The following is a 25,747-nucleotide window of genomic DNA, read 5'->3' as shown; positions in this document are numbered from 1 at the left end:
TCGACACCACGAGGGGGAGGGGAGGGTGATTGACAGATGACGATTGCTAGAAGCGCCTGCCCGCGCTGTGATTGGTGCAGGGGAAGGGAAGTGGGCGTGTCCGGGCGCGGCCCACGTGGGGGAGGCAAAGGCTGGCTGGAGCGCATGCGCAGCCCGCCTCGCACCGTTCGGAAGCTTTTCAAATTTTTTTTTCCGAAACAAATTGAAAACTCATTAATTCCCCCAACCTCCTCCCCTCTAAAGTGCGATCATTATTATTCTTGTTTTTCCTCATTTGTGTGGGGTATCTTTTTTTTACCTTTCGGTGGCGTGCGCCGATCCAACCGACCCCTGGGCGTTGCGTGCTAGCGTCAGCGCGTAAGCGGAGGGGGGGGGTTTGTATTGACGCGAGGCACTCACCAATCAGGAGCGCGCAAAACGCTGGGAGAACCGGGCGGGCTGACGGTCCTCCAAGCAATGGCGGCGCGAGAGGGGAGCGGGACCTCGGTGGGCTGCGCGCGCCGATCCAACCGACCACTGGGCGTTGCATGCATGCGTCAGCTCGTAAGCGGTGGGGGGTTGATTGACGCGAGCCGCCCGCCAATCAGGAGCGCGGAAAACGCTGGGAGGGCCGGACGGGCTGACGGTCCTCCAAGCAATGGCGGCGAGGGAGGGGGGCGGGACCTCGGTAGGCTGCAGGCCGCGTTCCTGCTTTCATTTCCTATTTATTTTATTTCCTTTCCAGTTTGAAAAAGGGTTAGTCCCGAAACGTCACTCTAATTTCTCTCCACGGATGTTGCCTGGCCTGCTGAATTTTTCCAGCATTTTCTGTTGTTATTTCCTGCTTTCATTGTCTGCAGGAGCTGTTAAAGGGAAGGGGAGGAGGAGGTGGATAAAAACCCAGCTTGTGAGTGTTTATTCCTTTGCATTACCTTTATTGCAAGGCTATTCATCAATTGAATTCATTTAAAAATAAGTGAACCTTTTCTCTTTTTCCCTTTTATCCAGAACAAAGAGCCCTGGTGCTGTGAACATTTTGGTGGGCAGCCACTTTTAAAGAGACAAAGACCAGCATCTTCCTCCTCTCTCTCTCTCTCTCTCTCTCTCTTGTGAGTATTTGTGGTGGGTGGGGGGGTGAGTCAAAGGGGACTGCGGCCCCTTTTCAACAAAAACAATTGCTTGGCCATTTAAAGGGGAAAGGGTGCCCCCCCAGGTATTTAAAGGGGCAGTGCCTCTCTCTGTATCATGTAAGAGCAGGGAGGTTCTGCTTGAACTGTACAAAAACACCAGTTAGGCCACCGGCTAGTCGGCTGCGTGCAGTTCTGCTCGCCCCATTGCAGGAAAGATGTGAATGCTCAAGACAGGAGATTTACGAGGATGTCCAAAAGATGTAATAGCAGAGCACTTGGAAAACAGTGACCGGATCGGACAAAGTCAACATGGATTTACAAAAGGTAAATCGTGCTTGACTAATCTACTGGAATTTTTTGAGGATGTAACTGGTAAAATAGATAAGGGAGAACCAGTGGATGTGGTGTATTTGGACTTTCAAAAGGCTTTTGATAAAGTCATGCATAAGAGATTAGCGTGTAAAGTTAAGGCACATGGGATTGGGGGCAAGGTATTGACTTGGATAGAGAACTGGTTGGCAGACATAAAGCAAAGAGTTGGAATAAACGGGTCTTTTTCCGAGTGGCAGGCAGTGACTAGTGGGGCACCGCAGGGATCGGTCCTTGGACCTCAGCTATTCACAATATTTATTAATGATCCGGACGAGGGAACTAGATGTAATATCTCCAAGTTTGCAGACGACACAAAGCTGGGTGGGCATGTGTGCTGTGAGGAGGATGCCGAGAAACTCCAGTATGATTTGGATAGGTTGGGTGATTGGGCAGAAGCATGGCAGATGCAATATAACGTGGATAAATGCGAGGTTATCCACTTTGGTGTCAAAAACAGGAAGGCAGATTATTATCTGAATGGCAATAGATTGGGAGAAGGGGAAGTGCAACGAGACCTGGGTGTCCTTGTGCACCAGTCGCTGAAGGTAAGCATGCAGGTGCAGCAGGCGGTTAAGAAGGCAAATGGTATGTTGGCCTTCGTAGCGAGAGGGTTTGAGTACAGGAACAAGGATGTCTTGCTGCAGTTGTACAGGGCCTTGGTGAGACCACATCTTGAGTATTGTGTGCAGTTTTGGTCACCTTATCTGAGGAAGGATGTTCTTGCCATGGAAGGAGTGCAGCGAAGATTCACCAGGCTGATACCTGGGATGGCAGGAATGACGTATGAGGAGAGATTGGGTTGATTGGGCTTGTACTCGCTGGAGTTTAGAAGAATGAGAGGGGATCTCATTGAAACTTATAAAATTCTAAGAGGACTACACCGACTAGATGCAGGAAGGATGTTCCCGATGGTCGGGGAGTCCAGAACCGGGGGTCACAGTTTAAGGATAAGGCGTAAGCCATTTAGGTCTGAGATGAGGAGGAATTTCTTCACCCAGAGAGTGGTGAACCTGTGGAATTCTCTACCACAGAAGGCAGTGGAGGCCAATTCATTAAATATATTCAAGAAGGAGTTAGATATATTTCTTAAGGCTAAAGGGATCAAGGGATATGGAGAGAAGGCAGGGACAGGGTACTGAATTTGGATGATCAGCCATGATCTCGTTGAATGGCGGAGCAGGCTCGAGGGGCCGAATGGCCTACTCCTGCTCCTATCTTCTATGTTTCCATGTGTCCCCAGGTATTTAAAGGGGCAGTGCCTCTCTTTCTGTATCATGTAAGAGCAGGGAGTTTCTGCTTGAACTGTACAAAAACACCAGTTAGGCCACCGCGTGCAGTTCTGGTCGTCCCCATTGCAGGAAAGATGTGACTGCTCGAGACGGGAGATTTACGAGGATGTTGCCAGGACTAGAGAATTTCAGCTGCAAGGAAAGATTGAATACATTCTCTGGGTGAAGAAATTCCTCCTCCATTTCTGTCCTAAATGGCTTACCCCTTATCTTTAGACTGTGACCCCTGGTTCTGGACGCCCCGACCATTGGGAACATCCTTCCTGCATCTAGTCTGTCCAGTCCTGTCAGAATTTTATAAGTTTCAATGAGATCCCCTCTCATTCTTCTAAACTTCAGCGAGTATAAGCCCAATCAACCCAATCTCTCCTCATACGTCATTCCTGCCATCCCAGGTATCAGCCTGGTGAATCTTCGCTGCACTCCCTCCATGGCAAGAACATCCTTCCTCAGATAAGGCGACCAAAACCGCACACAATACTCAAGGTGCGGTCTCACCAAGGCCCTGTACAACTGCAGCAAGACATCCTTGTTCCTGTACTCGAACCCTCTCTATTAGTCTGTCTATATCCTCTTGAAGTCTATCTCTATCATCCTCACTGTTCACTATACTTCCAAGTTTTGTGTCATCTGCAAATTTTGAAATAGTGCCCTGTACACCCACGTCCAAGTCATTGATATATATCAACAACAACTTGTATTTCTATAGCGCCTTTAACATAGTAAAACGTCCCAAGACGCTTCACAGGAGGATTTTAAGACAAAAAATTTGACACCGAGCCACATAAGGAGAAATTAGGACAGGTGACCTAAAGCTTGGTCAAAGAGGTAGGTTTTAAGGAGCGTCTTCAAGGAGGAAAGAGAGGTAGCGAGGTGGAGAGGTTTAGGGAGGGAATTCCAGAGCTTAGGGCCCCGGCAACAGAAGGCACGGCCACCAATGGTTGAGTGATTATAATCAGGGATGCTCAAGAGGGCAGAATTAGAGGAGCGCAGATATCTTGGGGGATTGTGGGGCTGGAGGAGATTACAGAGATAGGGAGGGGCGAGGCCACAGTGGGATTTGAAAACAAGGATGAGAATTTTGAAATCGAGGCGTTGCTTAACCAGGAGCCAATGTAGGTCAGCGAGCAGGGGTGATGGGTGAACGGGACTTGGTGCGAGTTAGGACACGGGCAGCAGAGTTTTGGATGACCTCAAGTTTACGTGGGATGGAACGTGGGAGGCCAGCCAGGAGTGCGTTGGAATAGTCAAGTCTAGAGGGAACAAAGGCCCGGATGTGGGTTTCAGCAGCGGATGAGCTGAGGCGATGTTACGGAGCGATGTTACCGAGGTGGAAGTAGGCGGTCTTTGTTATGCTGTGGATATGTGGTCAGAAGCTCATTTCAGGGTCAAATATGACACCAAGGTTGCGAACAGTGTGGTTCAGCCGCAGACAGATGTTAGAGAGAGGGATGGAGTCAGTGGCTAGGGAATGGAGTTTGTGGTGGGGACCGAAAACAATGGCTTCGGTCTTCCCAATATTTAATTGGAGAAAATATTTGCTCATCCAGAACATATCAAGAAAAGCAGTGGTCCTAGAACCAACACCTGGGGAACGCCACTGTGTACCTTCCTCCAGTCCGAAAAACAACCGTTCACCACTACTCTCTCTTTCCTGTCACTAGGCCAATTTCATATCCATGCTGCCACTGTCCCTTTTAGTAATGGGCTTGCCAGAAAAGTTGAAGCCCATGGCTGTGGCACTTTATCAAATGCCTTTTGGAAGTCCAGGTACACCACATCATAGAAACATAGAAGATAGGAGCAGGAGTAGGCCATTCGGCCCCTTGAGCCTGCTCCGGCACTCAATGAGGTCATGGCTGTTTATCCAATTTCAGTACCCTGTCCCTGCTTTCTCCCCATACCCCTTGATCCTTTTAGCCTTAAGAAATATATCTAACTCCTTCTTGAATATATTTAATGAATTGGCCTCAACTGCCTTCTGTGGTCGAGAATTCCACAGGTTCACCACTCTCTGGGTGAAGAAATTCCTCCTCATCTCTGTCCTAAATGGCTTATGCCTTATCCTTAAACTGTGACCCCTGGTTCTGGATTCCCCCGCCATCGGGAACATCCTTCCTGCATCTAGTCTGTCTCGTCCTGCTATAATTTTATGAGTTTCAATGAGATCCCCCCTCATTCTTCTAAACTCCAGCGTGTATAAGCCCAATCGACCCAATCTCTCCTCATATGTCATTCCTGCCATCCCAGGTTTCAGTCTGGTGAATCTTAGCTGCACTCCCTCCATGGGAAGAACATCCTTGTTCAGATAAGGCGACCAAAACTGCACACAATACTCAAGGTGTGTTCTCACCAAGGCCCTGTACAACTGCAGCAAGACTTCCTTGTTCCTGTACTCAAACCCTTTCGCTATGAAGGCCAACATACCATTTGCCTTCTTAACCGCCTGCTGCACCTGCATGCTTACCTTCAGCGACTGGTGCACAAGGACACCCAGGTCTTGTTGAACTTGCCCTTTTCCCAATCTATTGCCATTCAGATAATAATCTGTCTTCCTGTTTTTGCCACCAAAGTGGATAATCTCACATTTATCCACATTGGGCAGATGCATGGCAAATGCAGTATAATCACCCAACCTTTCCAAGTCATACTGGAGTTTCTTGGCATCCTCCTCACAGCACACACGCCCACTTAGCTTTGTGTCGTCTGCAAACTTGGAGATATTACATCTAGTTCCCTCGTCTAGATCATTAATATATATTGTGAATAGCTGGGGTCCAAGGACCGATCGCTGCGGTACCCCACTAGTCACTGCCTGCCACTCGGAAAAAGACCCATTCATTCCAACTCTTTGCTTCCTGTCTGCCAACCAGTTCTCTATCCAAGACAGTACCTTGCCCCCAATCCCGTGTGCTTTAACTTTGCACGCTAATCTCTTATGCGGGATGTTATCGAAAGCCTTCTGAAAGTCCAAATACACCACATCCACTGGTTCTCCCTTATCTATTCTACCAGTTACATCCTCAAAAAATTCCAGTAGATTAGTCAAGCACGATTTACCTTTTGTAAATCCATGTTGACTTTGTCCGATCCTGTCACTGTTTTCCAAGTGCTCTGCTATTACATCTTTTATAATGGACTCTAGCATTTCCCCCACTACCGATGTCAGACTTACATCAACCGCATTGTCCTCATCAACCCTCTCCGTTACATCATCAAAAAACTCAATCAAGTTGGTTAAACACGATTTGCCTTTAACAAATCCGTGCTGGCTTCCCTTAATTAATTCACACTTATCCAAGTGACTGTTAATTTTGTCCCGGATTATCGTTTCTAAACGCTTCCCCACTACCAAGGTTAAACTGACTGGCCTGTAGTTGCTGGGTTTATCCTTACACCCTTTCTTGAACAAGGGTGTAACATTTGCAATTCTCCAGTCCTCTGGCACCACCCCCGTATCCAAGGAGGATTGGAAGATTATGGTCGGTACCTCTGCAATTTCCACCTTTTACTTCCCTCAGCATCCTAGGATGCATCCCATCCAGTCATGGTCACTTATCTACTTTAAGTACAGCCAGCGTTTCTAGTACCTCCTCTTTATCAAAATTTAGCCCATCCAGTATCTCCTCTACCTCCTCCTTCACTATGTCTATGGCAGCATCTTCTTCCTTGGTGAAGTCAGATACAAAGTACTGATTTAGTACCTCAGCCTTACCCTCTGCCTCCATGCGTAGGTCTCCTTTTCGGTCCCTAATCGGTCCCACCCCTCCTCTTACTACCCGTTTACTATTTATATGCTTATAGAAGACTTTCAGATTTCTTTTTATGTTAGCTGCCAGTCTATTCTCATACTCTCTTTGTCCTTATTTCCTTTTTCACTTCCCCTCTGAACTTTCTGTATTCAGCCTGGTTCTCACTTGTGCAAGGGTCAAGGATGTCTCCGAGCGGCTGCAGAACATCTTGGAAGGGGAGGGTGAACAGCCAGTTGTCGTGGTGCATATAGGTACCAACGATGTAGGTAAAAAGCGGGATGAGGTCCTAAAAGTGGAATATAGGGAGTTAGGAGGTCAATTAAAAAACAGGACCTCAAAGGTAGTAATCTCAGGATTGCTACCAGTGCTACGTGCTATTCAGAGTAGAAATAGAAGGATACTTCAGATGAATACGTGGCTAGAGGAATGGTGCCAGGGGGAGGGATTCAAGTTCCTGGGACATTGGAACCGGTTCTGGGGGAGGTGGGACCAGTTCAAACCGGACGGTCTACACCTGGGCAGGGCTGGAACCGATGTCCTAGGGGGTTTGTTTGTTAGTGCTGTGGGGGAGGGTTTAAACTAAAATGGAAGGGGGTTGGGAACCTGAGCAGGGAGACAGAGGCAAGGGAAACAAGGATAAAAGCAAAAGATAGGAAGGAGAAAAACAAAAGTGGCAGCCAGAGAAATCAACGGTTTAAATCAAACGTGGCCACAGTAAATAATAATTCTAATAGGTCTAAGAGCGTTAAAAAAACAAGCCTGAAGGCTTTGTGTCTTAATGCGAGGAGCATTTGTAATAAGGTGGATGAATTGGCTGCACAAATAGAGGTAAATGAATATGATTTGGTTGGGATAATGGAAACGTGGCTCAAGGAAGGCCAAGACTGGGAACTCAACATCCAGGGGTATTCGATATTCAGGAAAGATAGGCAAAAAGGAAAGGGAGGTGGGGTAGCCTTACTGGTTAAAGAAGGGATATTAGCTCTGATGATGTGGAATCTGTATGGGTAGAATTGAGAAATACTAAGGGGAAAAAAACATTAGTGGGAGTGGTATATAGACCTCCAAACAGTAAGGCGGAGGTTAGGGATGGCATTAAAAGGGAAATTAAAGAAGCGTGCAATAAGGACACAGCAGTCATCATGGGTGACTAATCTACATATAGATTGAGCTAACCAAATTGGTAACAATACTGTGGAGGAGGAATTCTTGGAGTGTTTACGGGATGGTTTCCTGGACCAATATGTCGAGGAACCAACCAGAGATCAGGCCATCTTAGACTGGGTATTATGTAACGAGAAAGGATTAATTAGCAATCTTGTTGTACGAGGCCCCTTGGGTCGGAGCGATCATAATATGATCGAATTCTTCATTAAGATGGAGAATGAAGTAGTTGACTCAGAAACAAGGGTCCTCAATTTAAATAAAGGAAACTACGATGGTCTGAGGAGCGAGTTGGGTAGGATTGATTGGGGAATGGCACTCAAAGGGTTGACGGTGGATAGGCAATGGCAAACATTCAAAGACCGAATGGATGAACTACCGAAGTTGTTCATCCCAGTTTGGCATAAAAATAAAACAATAAAGGTGACTCAACCATGGGTAACAAGGGAAATTAGGGATAGCATAAGATCCAAGGAGAGGACATACAAATTGGCCAGAAAAAGCAATAATCCTGAGGATTGGGAGCAGTTCAGGATTCAACAAAGGAGGACAAAGGGATTAATTAAAAAAGGGAAAATAGAATATGAGAGTAAGCTTGCAGGGAACATAAAAACTGACTGTAAAAGCTTTTATAGATATGTGAAGAGTAAAAGATTGGTGAAGTCAAGCGTAGGTCCCTTGCAGTCAGAATCGGGGGAATTTATAATGGGGAACAAAGAAATGGCAGACCAACTAAATACATATTTTGGTTCTGTCTTCACAAAGGAGGACACAAATAACCTCCCAGAAATACCGGGAAACATAGGGTCTGATGAAAGGGTGGAACTGAAAGAAATCAGTATTTGTAGGGAAATGGTGTTAGGAAAATTGATGGGACTGAAGGCCGATATATCCCCAGGGCCTGATAATCTACATCCCAGGGTACTTAAGGAAGTGGCCCTAGAAATAGTAGATGCAATGCTGGTCATCTTCCAGAACTCGATAGACTCTGGAACAGTACCCATGGATTGGAGGGTAGCTAATGTTACCCCACTATTCAAAAAAGGTGGCAGAGAAAAAGCGGGGAATTATAGACCGGTAAGCCTGACATCGGTAGTGGGGAAAATGCTAGAGTCCATGATAAAAGATGTAATAGCAGAGCACTTGGAAAACGGTGACAGGATCGGACAAAGTCAACATGGATTTACAAAAGGTAAATCATGCTTGACTAATCTACTGGAATTTTTTGAGGATGTAACTGGTAAAATAGATAAGGGAGAACCAGTGGATGTGGTGTATTTGGACTTTCAGAAGGCTTTCGATAAGGTCCCGCATAAGAGATTAGCGTGCAAAATTAAGGCACATGGGATTGGGGGCAAGGTATTGACTTGGATAGAGAACTGGTTGGCGGACAGAAAGCAAAGAGTTGGAATAAACGGGTCGTTTTCCATGTGGCAGGCAGTGACTAGTGGGGTACCGATCGGTCCTAGGACCCCAGCTGTTCACAATATATATTAATGATCTGGATGAGGGAATTGGATGTAATATCTCCAAATTTGCAGACGACACAAAGCTGGGTTGGAGGGTATGCTGCGAGGAGGATGTCATGAAACTCCAGTACGATTTGGACAGGTTAGGTGATTGGGCAGAAACATGGCAAATGCACTATAATGTGGATAAATGTGAGGTTATCCACTTTGGTGGCAAAAACAGGAAGGCACATTATTATTTGAATGGCAATAGATTGGGAGAAGGGGAAGTGCAAAGAGACCTGGGTGTTCTTGTGCACCAGTCGCTGAAGGTAAGCATGCAGGTGCAGCAGACGGTTAAGAAGGCAAATGGTATGTTGGCCTTCGTAGCAAGAGGGTTCGAGTACAGGAACAAGGATGTCTTGCTACAGTTGTACAGGGCCTTGGTGAGACCGCACCTTGAGTATTGTGTGCAGTATTGGTCGCCTTATCTGAGGAAGGACGTTCTTGCCATGGAAGGAGTGCAGCGGAGATTCACCAGGCTGATACCTGGGACGGCAGGAATGACGTATGAGGAGAGATTGTGTCGATTGGGCTTATACTCACTGGCGTTTAGAAGATTGAGAGGGGATCTCATCGAAACCTATAAAATTCTGTCAGGCCTAGACAGACTAGATGCTGGAAGGATGTTCCCGATGGTCGGGGAGTCCAGAACCAGGGGTCATAGTCTAAGGATAAGGGGTAGGACATTTAGGACTGAAATGAGGAGGAATTTCTTCACCCAGAGAGTGGTGAACCTGTGGAATTCTCTGCCACAGAGGGCGGTGGAGGCCAGTTCATTAAATATATTCAAGAAAGAGTTGGATATATTTCTTAAGGCTTAAGGGATCAAGGGATATGGGGAGAAGGCAGGGACAGGATACTGAATTTGAATGATCAGCCATGATCTCATTGAATGGCGGAGCAGGATCGAAGGGCCGAATGGCCTACTCCTGCTCCTATCTTCTATGTATTCTCAACCTGACATCTGTCATACGCCCCCTTTTTTCTGCTTTCTTACTCTATGCCTTTTGTCACCCAGGGAGCTCTGGTTTTATTTGCCCTACCTTTCCCCGTCGTGGGAATGTACCTCGACTGTACCTGAATCATCTCATCTTTAAAGGCAGCCTATTGTTCGATTACAGTTTTGCCTGACAATCATTGATTCCAATTTACCCGGGCCAGCTCTGTTCTCATCCCACTGAAATTGCCCCCCCTCCTCCAGTTAAGTATTTTGACTCTAGATTGCTCCCTGTCCTTTTCCAGAGCTAACCTAAACCTTATGATATTATGATCACTCTTCCCTAAATATTCCCCTACTGAAACTTGATTCACCTGATGCACCTCATTCCCCAGAACCAGATCCAGCAATGCCTCCTTCCTCGTTGGGCCGGAAACGTACTGATCAAGAAAGTTCTCCTGAACACACTTCAGAAATTCTTCCCACTGTCTGCCCTTTACACTATTACTATCCCAGTCTATATTAGGATAATTGAAGTCCCCCATTATCACTATTCTATTGTTCTTGCATCTCTCTGTAATTTCCCTGCAAATGTGCTCCTCCATATTGTCCCCACTAGTCGGTAGCCTATAGAATACACCTAGTAGTGTAATGGCACCTCTATTGTTTCTTAACTCAAACCAAATAGATTCTGTCCTTGATCTCTCCAGGACATCCTCTCTCTCCAGCACTGTAATATTCTCCTTCTTCCTTCTTAGGCAGTCCCTCGGAACCGAGGATGACTTGTTTCCACATTAAAAATGAGTTCTCAGGTGACTGATGAGTCCAGTGTGGGACCGACAGTCTCTGTCACAGGTGGGGCAGACGGTGGTTGAAGGGGCGGGTGGGTGGGGTGCTTGGGTTGACGTGCGCTGCCTGCGCTTGGCTTCCGGCGAAGAGACTCGGTGTTCGGCGCCTTCCCGGATGCTTCTCCTCCACTTTGTGCGGTCTTGGGCCAGGGATTCCCAGGTGTCGGTGGGGATGCTGCACCTTTTCAAGGAGGCTTTTTCAAGGAGCACTGTAATATACTCCTTTAATCAATACTGCCACACCACCACAACCTTTCTTTCCTTCCCTATCTTTCCTGAACACCTGATATCCAGGAATTTTTAATACCTAATCCTGCCCTTTTTTGAGCCAGGTCTCCGTTATCACCACATCACATTCCCATGTGGCTATTAGTGCCTGCAGCTCACCAACCTTACTTACTACACTTTGTGCGTTTAAATACATGCACTGTAAAATTCTTGTATTGTAGGAATTGTCAAATTCCTAACGAAAGTACTGAGATCGAGACTATCAGCTAACCAAATGAGGTTTAATGCAAACTGGTAAAAGTTTCAAACAAAAACGCAGGAGAAACTCTAAACAGGTCTGTACTCAAACTGGTTCCACGAGGACAGAGAGAGACCGCCTCCCCCCTCTGATGTCATCACGTTTCCCGCCATTGGGAACGTCACGTGACCTGCGTGATGACGTCATCGCGCTGGATCGACATTTTACCGAACCTGCGCTATTTATACAAAGCAAACAATTAAAGGTAACGAACCCGTGTTAAAAGCAATTATATACATTACTGCAAGAGTCTCTTGGTGGCTCTGCCACAGTATTCTCTTAGACTGACCCCACCTAATACCGTACTATTTCTTACTCTAGTGCTCTTTGTATCTCCCACTCTTTTGTGCACCATGTTTGTCCTGGCTAATGCTACATCACAGAATCACAAAAACCCCACAGTGCAGATAGAGGCCATTTCGGCCCATCGAGCCTGCACCGACACATATCCCACCCGATCCCTGTAACCCCTACACCAACACATATCTCACCCTATCCCCGTAACCCCACGTATTTAATCCCCCTAACACTAAGGGTCAATTTATCATAGCCATCCTGGTGCCCATCCCCCTGCTCAATTGGTTTAAACCCTCCCCAACAGCACCAGCAAACCCCCCAGTGAGGATATTGGTCCCGGCTCTGTTGAGGTGTAACCCGTGTAGGGGGTTTCTCTTGCTTGCTCTGGTCTCCTGCCAGGCTTCTTGCAATAATTACCCGTGAGTGGTTCGACCCACTTGCCCCTACGGTTCTAGACCTTGGACTTAGGTGCAGGGAGCTGTAGTGCAGAAAAACTCAATAGACCAGGTCGAATAGCACGAAATGGATGCCTTTATTGAACAGTTTGCAGCATTATAAAATACATGTCATATGCACAGATTAAAGCAACGACAAGCATGCACACATCTATAAACTTAACTCTATAGAAATGGGGAACACACGGCACATCGTGAAAGGGGTAACACATTACAATTACCCTTAACCCCCTCCCCTAAACCTAACTAAGTTTCGATTTGAGGGACCCGGGACCATGCTCACCACTTTAAGAATTGCGAAAAGGGCTTTGCAGCCTTTCGACACAGCTTTCCGTCGTCACGTGGGTTTGGAAGCTTCTGGCGCAGCTTGTTTTCCTCTTGGTTCTCCTGCGATGTAGGCAGCCGGCACAGCCTTGGTGAGCGCTCGCCACGGATGGATCCGTTTCCGATGTGATTTTTAAGAACTGGATGCACACGGATGAATCCGTTACCGATGTGATGTTGAAGAACTGGATCCTGGGCTCCGGGACCTGAGTGTCTTCTTCTCCGGCCTGGGTCGTCGATGATCTCCCGACAAAAGTACCCGGGCCTCCCTCGTCTTCTTCCCGTCATGGCTGGGCCTTTCCTGGCCGAGCTGGCTTCCAAGCCGAATTCTTCTCGTCGTGGCCGGGCCTTGCCTGGCCGAACACTGAACACGTTCCGAACCGAAGTGCCGTTTAACCGAAGAGTCTGTCCCCAAGCGTCCTTGGACTTTACTCAATTCACAGTTATACTTTTTTGGAACATTCTTATCTCCCGCCAAATCATAGTCCTGTCTTTGTAATAATTTTGGCGGGCAGAACTCTCTGCAGGGGTGTTTTGTCTTCATAACGGGAGTCGGTGATAGCTTAACTGGCCTTCCTGGGCCGATAATGTCTTTGCTTTGTCACCGTAACTTGGTTTGTATATTGATCGGTCTGGAGATTGCCCTGGATGGCTGTTAAACAGCTTCTCTTTGTACAGTGTAATGGGTTTAAGCGTTCGTTCAATTGTCCGCTCATTTCTTGATGGGTCTCATCCTGCCACCCAAATCTGTCCTGTACTTATAATCTAATCAATATTTATGCTCAGTTCCATGAGTTTCAGCTTCCCGAAACTGGTTTTCGCCGGCTTTTAATGCCCTCAATCCACAAGCCTGTCTGGCTTGCAGTAACAGAAATTCAAATGGTCCCAGAAGCTGGTCACGAGGTCTGGCGGCCATTTTTGTGTGCCCTTTTATCAAAGGTTTCTCTGTATAAGCTTCTTTGGTCAATAAAGCTGTTTTATTAACCCTATTTTCCTGCGTGATTATTTAATGAAAATTTCGCGAATCTTACACCCGTCTGACCTGTACAGGTCCCACCTCCATCAGAACCGGTCCCAATGTCCCAGGAATCTAAATCCCTCCCTCCTGCACCATCTCTCCAGCCACGCATTCATCTGCTCTATCCTCCTGTTTCTATCCTCACTCACACCTGGCACCAGGAGTAATCCGGAGATTACTGCCTTTTTGAGGTCCTGCTTTTTAATCTCTCTCTCCTAGCTCCCTAAAATCTGCCTGCAGGACCTCATTCCTCTTTCTGCCTATGTCGTCGGTACCGATATGGGCCGCGACCTCTGACTGTTCACCTGTCCGGTAGCCGTTCAGTGACATCTTTGAGCCTGGCACCAGGGAGGCATCATACCATCCTAGAGTCACATCTGCGACCGCAGAAACACCAGTCTGTTCCCCTAACTATCGAATCCCCTATCGCTATTGCTTTTCCTGATTTCCCCCCACTCCGGTACAGCTGAGCCACCCTTAGTGCCGATAACTTGGCTCTGGCTGTACTCCCCAGAGGAACCCTCACCAGAGCGAGATGCACTCGGGGGGACTCCTGCACTACTTGCCTGGTCCTCCTTTTCCTTCTGGTGGTCACCCATTGTTCGGGAGATGGATGGAGTCAGTGGCCAGGGAGCGGAGTTTGTGGCGGGGACCGAAACATAGAAGATAGGAGCAGGAGTCGGCCATTCGGCCCCTCGAGCCTGCTCCGCCATTTAATAAGATCATGGCTGATCATCCAACTTCAGTACCCGGTCCCTGCTTTCTCCCCATATTCCTTGATCCCTTTAGCTTTAAGAACTATATCTATCTCCTTCTTGAATATATTTAATGAATTGGCCTCCACTGCCTTCTGTGGTAGAGAATTCCACAGGTTCACCACTCTCTGGGTGAAGAAATTCCTCCTCATCTCTGTCCTAAATGGCTTACCCCTTATCCTTAGACTGTGACCCCTGGTTCTGGACTCCCCGACATCGGGAACATCCTTCCTACATCTAGTCTGTCTAGTCCTGTTAGAATTTTATAAGTTTCAATGAGATCCCCTCTCATTCTTCTAAACTCCAGCGAGTATAAGCCCAGTCGACCCAATCTCTCATACGTCATTCCTGCCATCCCAGGTATCAGCCTGGTGAATCTTCGCTGCACTCCCTCCATGGCAAGAACATCCTTCCTCAGATAAAGCGACCAAAACTGCACACAATACTCAAGGTGTGGTCTCACCAAGGCCCTGTACAACTGCAGCAAGACATCCTTGTTCCTGTACTCGAACCCTCTCGCTACAAAGGCCAACATGCCATTTGCCTTCTTAGCCGCCTGCTACACCTTCATGCTTACCTTCAGCGACTGGTGCACAAGGACACCCAGGTCTCGTTGCACTTCCCCTTCTCCCAATCTATTGCCATTCAGATAATAATCTGCCTTCCTGTTTTTGACACCAAAGTGGATAACCTCGCATTTATCCACGTTATATTGCATCTGCCATGCTTCTGCCCAATCACCCAACCTGTCCAAATCATACTGGAGTTTCTCGGCATCCTCCTCACAGCAGACACGCCCACCCAGCTTTGTGTCGTCTGCAAACTTGGAGATATTACCTCTAGTTCCCTCGTCTAGATCATTAATATATATTGTGAACAGCTGGGGTCCTCGGACCGACCCCTGCGGCACCCCACTAGTCACTGCCTGCCACTCAGAAAAAGACCAGTTTATTCCAACTCTTTGCTTCCTGTCTGCCAACCAGTTCTCTATCCAAGTCAAGACCTTGCCCCCAATCCCATGTGCCTTAACTTTGCACGCTAATTTCTTATGCGGGACCTTATCGAAAGCCTTCTGAAAGTCCAAATACACCACATCCACTGGTTCTCCATTATCTATTTTACCAGTTACATCCTCTAAAAATTCCAGTAGATTAGTCAAGCACCATTTACCTTTTGTAAATCCATGTTGACTTTGTCCGATCCTGTCACCGTTTTCCAAGTGCTCTGCTATTACATCTTTTATAATGGACTCTAGCATTTTCCCCACTACCGATGTCAGGCTTACCGGTTTATAATTCCCCGTTTTCTCTCTACCACCTTTTTTGAATAGTGGGGTAACATTAGCTACCCTCCAATCCATGGGAACTGTTCCAGAGTCTATCGGATTTTGGAAGATGACCAGCAATGCATCTACAATTTCTAGGGCCACTTCCTTAAGTACCCTAGGATGTAGATTATCAGGCCCTGGGGATTTATCGGCCTTCAATCCCGTCAATTTCCCTAACACCATTTCCATACAAATACTGATTTCTTTCAATTCCTCCCTCTCATTAGACCCTATGTTCCCCGACATCTCTGGGAGGTTATTTGTGTCCTCCTTTGTGAAGACAGAACCAAAGTATATATTTAATTGGTCTGCCATTTCTTTGTTCCCCATTATAAATTCCCCTGATTCTGACTGCAAGGTACCTATGCTTGACTTCACCAATCTTTTTCTCTTCACATATCTATAGAAGCTTTTAAAGTCCGTTTTTATGTTCCATGAAAGCTTACTCTCATACTCTATTTCCCCCTCTTAATTAATTCCTTTGCTGAATCCTAAACTGCTCCCAATCCTCAGGTTTGCTGCTTTTTCTGGCCAATTTATATCTCCTCTCCTTGGATCTTATGCTATCCCTAATTTCCTTTGTTAGCCACGGTTGATTCACCTTTTTTGTTTTATTTTTATACCAAACAGGGATGAACAAATTCTGCAGTTCATCCATGCGATCTTTAAATGTTTGCCATTGCCTATCCACCGTCAACCCTTTGAGTGGCATTCCCCAATCAATCCTACCCAACTCGCTCCTCAGACCATTATAATTTCCTTTATTTAAATTCAGGACTCTGAGTCAACTACTTCACTCTCCATCTTAATGAAGAATTCGATCATATTATGATCGCTATGCCCCAAGGGGCCTCGCACAACAAGATTGTTAATTATTCCTTTCTCATTACATAATACCCAGTCTAAGATGGCCTGATCTCTAGTTGGTTCCTTGACATATTGGTCCAGGAAACCATCCTGTATACACTCCAGGAATTCCTCCTCCACAGTATTGTTACTAATTTGTTTAGCCCAATCTATATGTAGATTAAAGTCACCCATGATAACTGCTGTGCCCTTATTGCACGTGTCGCTAATTTCCCTTTTAATGCCATTCCCAACCTCCACATTACTGTTTGGGGGTCTGTATACAACTCCCACTAATGTTTTCTGTCCCTTGGTATTTCTCAGTTCTACCCATACAGATTGCACATCATCAGAGCTAATATCCTTCCTTACTGTTGTGTTAATCTCCTCTTTAACCAGCAATGTTACCCCACCTCCTTTTCCTTTTTGCCTGTCTTTCCTCAATATTGAATACCCCTGGATGTTGAGTTCCCAGCCCTGGTCACCCTGGAGCCATGTTTCCGTAATCCCAATCATATCATATCATACGTCAATAGCTTCGGTCTTCGATATTTAATTGGAGAACATTTCTGCTAATCCAGAACCGGATGTCGGACAAGCAGTCTGACCATTCAGAGACAGTGGAGGGGTTGAGAGAAGTGGTAGTGATGTAGAGCTGGGTGTCATCAGCGTACATGTGGAAACTGTGGGGGGGGAAATGGAATTAAACTTCATCTTCAGAAAACAGAGAGACTGTTCAAGAAAGCCTGAAGTCTCTAAAAATGGACAGGTTCACAATACAGAAATCTACACCAACAAGTAGTATTTATATTGCGCCTTTAAAATAGTAAAACGTCACAAGGTGCTTCATAGGAGTATGAGAAGACAAAAAATTTGACACCGAGCCACATAAGGAGATATTAGGGGAGATGGCCAAAAGCTTGGTCACAGAGGTGGGTTTTAAGGAGCATCTTAAAGGAAGAAAGAGAGGCGGAGAGGTTTAGGGAGGGAATTCCAGAGCTCGGGGCCCAGGCAGCTGAAGGCACAGCGGCCAATGGTGGAGCGATTAAAAATCAGGGATGCTCAAGAGGGCAGAATTGGAGGAGCGCAGAGATCTCTTTGGTGGGGGGGGTGGCTGGAGGAGATAGAGATGGGGAGGGGGGTGAGGCCATGGAGGGATTTGCACCAGGATGAGAATTTTGAAACTGATTGTACAAACAGTTCTCCACCCAGATTTCATCCCATCAGCCTGACTGCCTACCCTGACTGTAACTGGTAGAATAGGTAAGGGAGATAAGTGGATGTGGTGTATTTGGACTTTCAGAAGGCTTTCCATAAGGTCCCGCATAAGAGATTAGCGTGCAAAGTTAAAACACATGGGATTGGGGGCAAGGTACTGACTTGGATAGAGAACTGGTTGGCAGACAGGAAGCAAAGAGTTGGAAAAAACGGGTCTTTTTCCGAATGGCAGGCAGTGACCGGTGGAGTACCGCAGGGATCGGTCCTGGGACCCCAGCTATTCACAATATATATAAATGATCTAGACGAGGGAACTAGATGTAATATCTCCAAGTTTGCTGACGACACAAAGCTGGGTGGGCGTGTGTGCTGTGAGGAGGATGCCGAGAAACTCCAGTATGATTTGGACAGGTTGGGTGATTGGGCAGAAGCATGGCAGATGCAATATAACGTGAATAAATGCGAGGTTATCCACTTGGTGGCAAAAACAGGAAGGCAGATTATTATCTGAACGGTAATAGATTGGGAGAAGGGGAAGTGCAACAAGACCTGGGTGTCCTTGTGCACCAGTCGCTGAAGGTAAGCATGCAGGTGCAGCAGGCGGTTAAGAAGGCAAATGGTATGTTGGCCTTCGTAGCGAGAGGGTTCGAGTAAAGGAACAAGGATGTCTTGCTGCAGTTGTACAGGGCCTTGGTGAGACCACATCTTGAGTATTGTGTGCAGTTTTGGTCGCCTTATCTGAGGAAGGATGTTCTTGCCATGGAGGGAGTGCAGCGAAGATTTACCAGACTGATATCTGGGATGGCAGGAATGATATATGAGGAGAGATTGGGTCGATTGGGCTTATACTCGATGGAGTTTAGAAGAATGAGAGGGGATCTCATTGAAACTTATAAAATTCTAAGAGGACTAGACAGACTAGATGTAGGAAGGATGTTCCCGATGGTTGGGAGTCCAGAACCAGGTGTCACAGTCTGAGGATAAGGGGTAAGCCATTTAGGACAGAGATGAGGAGGAATTTCTTCACCCAGAGAGTGGTGAACCTGTGGAATTCTCTACCACAGAAGGCAGTGGAGGCCAATTCATTAAATATATTCAAGAAGGAGTTTGATATATTTCTTAAGGCTAAAGGGATCAAGGGATATGGGGAGAAGGCAGGGACAGGGTACTGAATTTGGATGATCAGCCATGATCTCATTGAATGGCGGAGCATGCTCGAGGGGCAAAATGGCCTACTCCTATCTTCTATGTTTCTGTCCTATGAATGTGCCTCCTTATTGTTGCTTCTGCATGCTAACTTCTGAAAGTTAGCATGCAGGTACAGCAAGTAATTTGGAAAGCAAATGGAATTGCCTTTATTGCAAGGGGTATGGAGTATAAAAGTAGGGAAGTTTTGATGCAACTTTACAGGGTGCTGGTGAGACCACACCTGGAGTACTGCGTACAGTTTTGGTCTCCATATTTAGGGAAGGATATACTTGCATTGGCTGCAGTGCAGAGAAACATAGAAAAATAGGAGCAGGAGTAGGCCATTCAATATGATCCGGGCTGTTCCTCTATCTCAATACCATATTCCCGCTCTCTCCCCATACCCCTTGATGCCTTTTGTGTCTAGAAATCTATCCATTTCCTTCTTAAATATATTCAGTGACTTGGCCTCCACAGCCTTCTGTGGTAGAGAATTCCAAAGGTTCACCACCCTCTGAGTGAAGAAATTTCTCCTCATCTCAGTCCTAAATGTCCTACCCCGTATTCTGAGATTGTGACCCCTCGTTCTAGACCACCCCCCCAGCCAGGGGAAACATCCTCCCTGCATCCAGTCTGTCTAGCCCTGTCAGAATTTTATATGTTCCAATGAGATCCTCTCTCATTCTTCTAAACTCTAGTGAATACAGGCCTAGTCAACTCAATCTCTCCTCATACGACAGTCCTGCCATCCCAGGAATCAGTCTGGTGAACCTTCGCTGCTCTCCCTCTATGGCAAGTATATCATTTCTTAGGTCAGGAGACCAAAACTGCACACAGTACTCCAGGTGTGGTCTCACCAAGGCCCCGTACAACTGTAGTAAGACATCCTTGCTCCTGTACTCAAATCCTCTTGCAATGAAGGCCAACATACCATTTGCCTTCCTAACTGCTTGCTGCACCTGCATGTTTGCTTTCAGTGACTGGTGTACAAGGACACCCAGGTCCCTTTGTACATCAACATTTCCCAATCTATCACCATTTAAATAATATTCTGCCTTTCTGTTTTTCCTACTGAAGTGGATAACTTCACATTTATTCACATTATACTGCATCTGCCTCCTACCATCTGGAAGACGCTACAGATGCATTCGCACCCGTACGACCAGATTTAGGAACAGCTTCTTTCCCAGGGCTGTCATCCTACTGAACTCCACAAATAAACACTAAAGCCTGCACACCTGCCGATGCACTTTATTATGGCCATATTTATGCTAATATATATGTACAAATGTATGTTGAAATGTTTAAGTGTCCTAATCCAAATTGTACACTCTCGGGAGCCGCAAGCCTACATTTCGTTGTACTGCACTTGTGCACTAACAATGACAATAAAAGTTGATTTGATTTGATATTTGCCCACTCACTCAGCTTGTCTAAATTACCTTGAAGCCTCTTTGCATCCTCCTCACAAATCACAATCCCACCTAGTTTCGTGTCATCAGCAAACTTGGAAATATTACATTTGGTTCCCTCATCCAAATCATTGATATATATTGTGAATAGCTGGGGCCCAAGCACTGATCCCTGCGGTACCCCACTAGTCACTGCCTGACACCCCGAAAAAGACCCATTTATTCCTACTCTCTGTTTCCTGTCTGTCAACCAATTTTCAATCCATGCCAGTATATCACCCCCAATCCTATTGCCTTAATTTTGCACACTAACCTCTTATGTGGGACTTTATCAAAGGCCTTCTGAAAATCCAAATACGCCACATCCACTGGTTCTCCCTTATCTATTCTACCAGTGACATCCTCAAAAGGCTCCAGTAGGTTGGTCAAACACTATTTCCCTTTCATAAATCTGTGCTGACTTTGTCTAATCCCGTTGATGTTTTCTAAGTGTCCTGTTATCACAATCTTTATAATAGACTCTTTAGCGTTTTCCCAACTACTGATGGTAGGCTAACCAACTTGTGCAGCAGCTGGGGCCTGAAAATCAGCTTCACTGCCCCTGGGCTGGGAAAGGGCGACATGAGGCAACATTCTCCCTCTTACTCTTTCTACACTCTTTTTACAGGGTTTTAGAAGTAGAGCATTTACAGACAGGAAGCTCAGACCAAAAATCATGTCCGGGTCAGACAGAGTCGCTCGATTCATCAGGACCTGAATATCATTGGCCTTTTCACATGGAAGGAGAGAGCAGCGATCACAGCGCGGACAAACCGCACACGTGTTCCATGTGTGGACTTGGATTCAGCCGATCGCCTGACCTGGCGAGACACGTGCACTGTCACACCGGGGAGAAACTGGGTAAAGGTGGGGACAACAGGATGGGATTCAGTTCCACATCTGTGTCGGAGGTTCGTCGGCACAGTTACACCGGGGACAGTCCGTTCACCTGCTCCGTGTGTGGGAAGGGATTCACTCAGTCATCCCACCTGTTGAGACACCAGCATGTTGTTCACACTGATGAGAGACCGTTTCAATGTTATGACTGTGGGAAGAGCTTCAAAAGTCCTGGGAATCTGATGAATCACCAGCGTGCTGACACTGGAGAGGGGCTGTTTCCCTGCTCCGTGTGTGGGAAGCGATTCTCTCGGTCCAACCATCTGCTGAGACACCAGCTTGTTCACACTGATGAGCGACCCTTTAAATGTTGTGACTGTGGGAGGAGCTTTAATAGTTCCCAAGAGCTGAAGGCACACCACCATCTTCACACCGGGGAGAGGCCATTCACCTGCTCCGTGTGTGGGAAAGGATTCACTCGGTCATCCGACCTGCTGAGACACCAGCGAGTTCACACCAGAGAGAAGCCGTTCACCTGCTCTGTGTGCGGGAAGGGATTCACTCGGTCATCCGACCTGCTGGCTCACCAGCGAGTTCACACCAGGGAGAGGCCGTTCACCTGCTCCATGTGTGGGAAGGGATTCACTCACTCATCCCACCTGCTGACTCACCAGCGAGTTCACACCGGGGAGAGGCCATTCACCTGCTCCGTGTGTGGTAAGGGATTCACTCAGTCATCCTACCTGCTGACTCACCAGCGAGTTCACACGGGGGAGAGGCCGTTCACCTGCTACATGTGTGGGAAGGGATTCACTCAGTCATCCCACCTGCTGACTCACCAGCGAGTTCACACTGGGGAGAGGCCATTCACCTGCTCCGTGTGTGGTAAGGGATTCACTCAGTCATCTGACCTGCTGACTCACCGAGTTCACACGGGGGAGAAGCCGTTCACCTGCTCCATGTGTGAGAAGAGATTCACTCGGTCATCTCACCTGCTGAGACACCAGCGTCTTCACACCGGGGAGAGGCCGTTCACCTGCTCTGTGTGTGGGAAGAGATTCACTCAGTCTTCTGACCTGCTGAGACACCAGCGAGTTCACTCTGCCCTGCCGGCAGCTGGGGCAACGTGAATGTGGAAAATGTTTTATAAATTTTGTACTGCTAGTTAATCTGTCAGCCTGTTGAGCTGATGATTCCCTTCATTTGACCTTTCATGGTATTACATAGAAGGTGCAGCACAGAAACAGGCCATCTGGCCCAACTGCTCTAGCCTCCCTTTCACCCTCATGTGGCTCCCCCTTAAATGCATCTATACTTTTAGCCTCAACCACTCCCTGTGGTAGCGAGTTCCACATTCTCACCACTCTCTGGGTAACCAAGTTTCTCCTGAATTCCCTCCTGGATTTATTAGTGACCATCTTATATTTTGTGGATGTTAAAACCCCAATGACTGAGCTGCATTTTAATATTCTGTACAAATAAATCAGCTTCGTTTGATACATACAATCGATTGAGTCCTTGTTTCTAAGATAAGACGAGAGCCAATTGATGACTTGTTACAGACATTCCCTGTCCTTTCAATATCTGTGTCCAGGAGAGAAGCTTCTGTTACTTTGTGTTTTATTACAATCGAGGTTCTGGAAGTCATTGTGGGGGAATGGAACATTTTAAAATTCTCAGCACCTGGAATCAACATCAAACACTCCCAGGGCAGGTAAAGCACGGGTTAGATACAGAGTAAAGCTCCCTCTACACTGTCCCATCAAACACTCCCAGGGTAGGTACAGCACGGGTAAGATACAGAGTAAAGCTCCCTCTACACTGTCCCATCAAACACTCCCAGGGCAGGTACAGCACGGGTTAGATACAGAGTAAAGCTTCCTCTACACTGTCCCATCAAACACTCCCAGGGCAGGTACAGCACGGGTTAGATACAGAATAAAGCTCCCTCTACACTGTCCCATCAAACACTCCCAGGGCAGGTACAGCACTGATTAGATACAGAGTAAAGCTCCCTCTACACTGCCCCATCAAACACTCCCAGGGCAGGTACAGCACGGGTTAGATACAAAGTACAGCTCCCTCTACACTGCCCCCATCAAACACGCCCAGGACAGGTACAGCACGGGTTAGATACAGAGTAAAGCTCCAGATACACTGTCCCATCAAACACTCCCAGGGCAGGTACCTCAGGGGTTAGATACAGAGTAAAGCTCCCTCTACACTGTCCCATCAAACACTCCCAGGGCAGGTACAGCACGGGTTAGATACAGAGTAAAGCTCCCTCTACACTGTAAAATACCCTGGTCGTGTATACATATATCTGTAGGATTAGGGTTTGGTTTAATCTCATGTGATGAAGGTTTTTCTGCTTTCTGTTGACTTGTGGATTTGTGCTGTGCTAGAAATGATGAAAGGGTTAAATTGTCCATTCCCAGGATGTTTCCGGGTTTGATAATATCCGTTCACAGTTGAGCCGACAGTGCTGCTTGCTTCCTGCTGAAGTCCTGGATGTCTGATCCCTGCCTGTTTGACCACAACTTTGTCAACACAATGGGCGGAAGACAGCGAGAGGAAGTGGGACAATGGGCCCTGGATGATCAACAAGTTGGCATCTGGTGTTTTGTCAGGAAATCACTCATTTCTGGGCCTCTTGTTCACAAACTCTGGTCAGGCCCCAATGAATCATCAGTGGTCGGGAAATTATTGGTAAAAATTCTGAGGGACAGAATTAGTCTCCACTTGGAGAGGCAAGGATTAATCAAGGATAGCCAGCATGGCTTTGCCAGGGGAGATCATGTCTGACCAATTTGATTGAATTTTTCGAGGGGGTGACTAGGTGTGTGGATGAGGGTAATGCAGTTGATGTAGTCTACATGGACTTCAGTAAGGCTTTTGACAAAGTCCCGCATGGGAGACTGGTCAAGTAGGTAAGAGCCCATGGGATCCAGGGCAATTTGGCACATTGGATCCAAAATTGGCTTAGTGGCAGGAGGCAGAGGGTGATGGTCGAAGGTTGTTTTTGTGACTGGAAGCCTGTGTCCAGTCGTGTACCGCAGCTGATGTTAGGCTCACTAGCCAGTAATTCCCTGGTTTATCCCTACTACCCTTCTTGATTGAAACATATAAGATCCTGAGGGGTCTGGACATGGTGAATGTGGAGAGGATGTTTCCTCTAGTGGGAGAATCTAGAACTAGGGGTCATTGTTTAAAAATAAGGGGTCACCCATTTAAGACTGAGATGAGGAGAATTTCTGGTCTCATCCTTGTAAATCTTCTCTGCACCCTCTCCAGTGCCTCTATATCCTTTTTATACTATGGCGACCAGAACTGTACGCTTTACTCTAAGTGTGGTCTAACCAAGGTTCGATACAGGTTTAGCATAACTTCACTACTTTTCAACTCTATCCCTCTAGAAATAAACCCTAGTGCTTGGTTTGCTTTTTTTATGGCCTTGCTAACCTGTGTCGCAACTTTTAGTGATTTGTGTATTTGTACTCCGAGATTCCTTTGTTCCTCTACCCCACCTAGACTCGCACCCTCCAAGTGATAAGTGACCTCCCCATTCTTCCTACCAAAATGTAATACTTCACATTTATCTGTTCAGCCTTGGTCACTCTGTAAAAACTCTGAAATGTTTAAGAATGAAATCAGGGAGTCAAAAAGCTCAGGTGAGGCAGTTTAAAAAGACAGTCCCTGACCAGAGATTGCTGGATGCTGACACTCGGTGCTCACGAGTATAGAATGTCCCATTCCCCAGGCACGGACATCCAGCACCTCGATCACAGCAAAAATTCACAAAACAATGGCAATACAACTTGGAGCAGAGACGGTTAAGTGGAGCTGTGATCGAGGTGCTCAAAATTATTAGGGGTTTTGATCGAGCAAACAAGGAGAAGCTGTTGTCACGGGCAGGAGGGTCGGTAACGAGAGGACACAGATTTCAGGTCATTGGCAAAAGAATTGAGAGAGGAAATGAGGAGACTTTTTTTACACAGCGAATTGTGATGATCTGGAATGCACTGCCTGAATGGGAGGTGGAAGCAGATTCAATAGTAACTTTCAAAAGGGAATTGGAAATATACTAAAAGCAGAAATTTGCAGGGCTGTGGGGAAAGAGCAGGGCAGTGAGACTAATTGCATCGCTCTTTCAGAGAGCCGGCACCAGCACGATGGGCCGAAAGGCATCCTACTGTGCTCTATGATTCTATAACATCAGCTTCTCTCTGCTCACTAGTACTGAGAGAACAGGGAATAATCTTTAAATCCAGCCCAGTTATTGGGGGCTCTTAACATTAACAAGTCCCAGTTGCCTGAATTAACATGGTTCAGTCCTGGATGTGATTAAAGGCATCGGAAACAGTGGAATCGACCCACCGCAGTCACACTGTGGACACTCTGGTGTGTCAGCGGGTGGGATACACCAGGTAATCCCTTTCCACACACTGAGGTTGACTCTAATGATCAGGAGTCCCAGGGTTTCGGATACCAGATAATCAAGCTCACAAGAACACAAATTGTCT

The 25,747-nt window shown here is 46.8% G+C and overlaps 1 protein-coding gene across 1 annotated transcript; it reads left to right on the top strand.

Moving 5' to 3' along the window:
* The first annotated feature begins 655 nt into the window (after positions 1–655).
* On the top strand, positions 656–23,008 carry LOC147093700 (uncharacterized). Its single transcript, XM_085974347.1, has 4 exons — positions 656–735; positions 840–886; positions 988–1,433; positions 21,016–23,008. The coding sequence occupies exon 4, from the start codon at positions 21,125–21,127 to the stop codon at positions 22,352–22,354; it is 1,230 nt and encodes a 409-aa protein (XP_085830473.1). The 5' UTR covers positions 656–735; positions 840–886; positions 988–1,433; positions 21,016–21,124; the 3' UTR covers positions 22,355–23,008.
* The last annotated feature ends 2,739 nt before the right edge of the window (positions 23,009–25,747 follow it).

This window comes from Somniosus microcephalus, unplaced genomic scaffold (genome assembly GCF_052327205.1).
Source record: "Somniosus microcephalus isolate GS21.2 unplaced genomic scaffold, FLI_Smic_1.0 unresolved_chr1, whole genome shotgun sequence".
Classification (NCBI taxonomy): Eukaryota; Metazoa; Chordata; class Chondrichthyes; order Squaliformes; family Somniosidae; genus Somniosus; species Somniosus microcephalus.
The sequence above is the reverse complement of the archived record's forward strand: the minus strand, read 5'-3'. Positions and strand labels throughout refer to the sequence as shown.

What these genes read in the sequence shown, in the direction of transcription:
- LOC147093700 (XM_085974347.1), top strand. Translation starts at nt 21,125, where the DNA reads ATGGAAGGAGAGAGCAGCGATCACAGCGCGGACAAACCGCACACGTGT.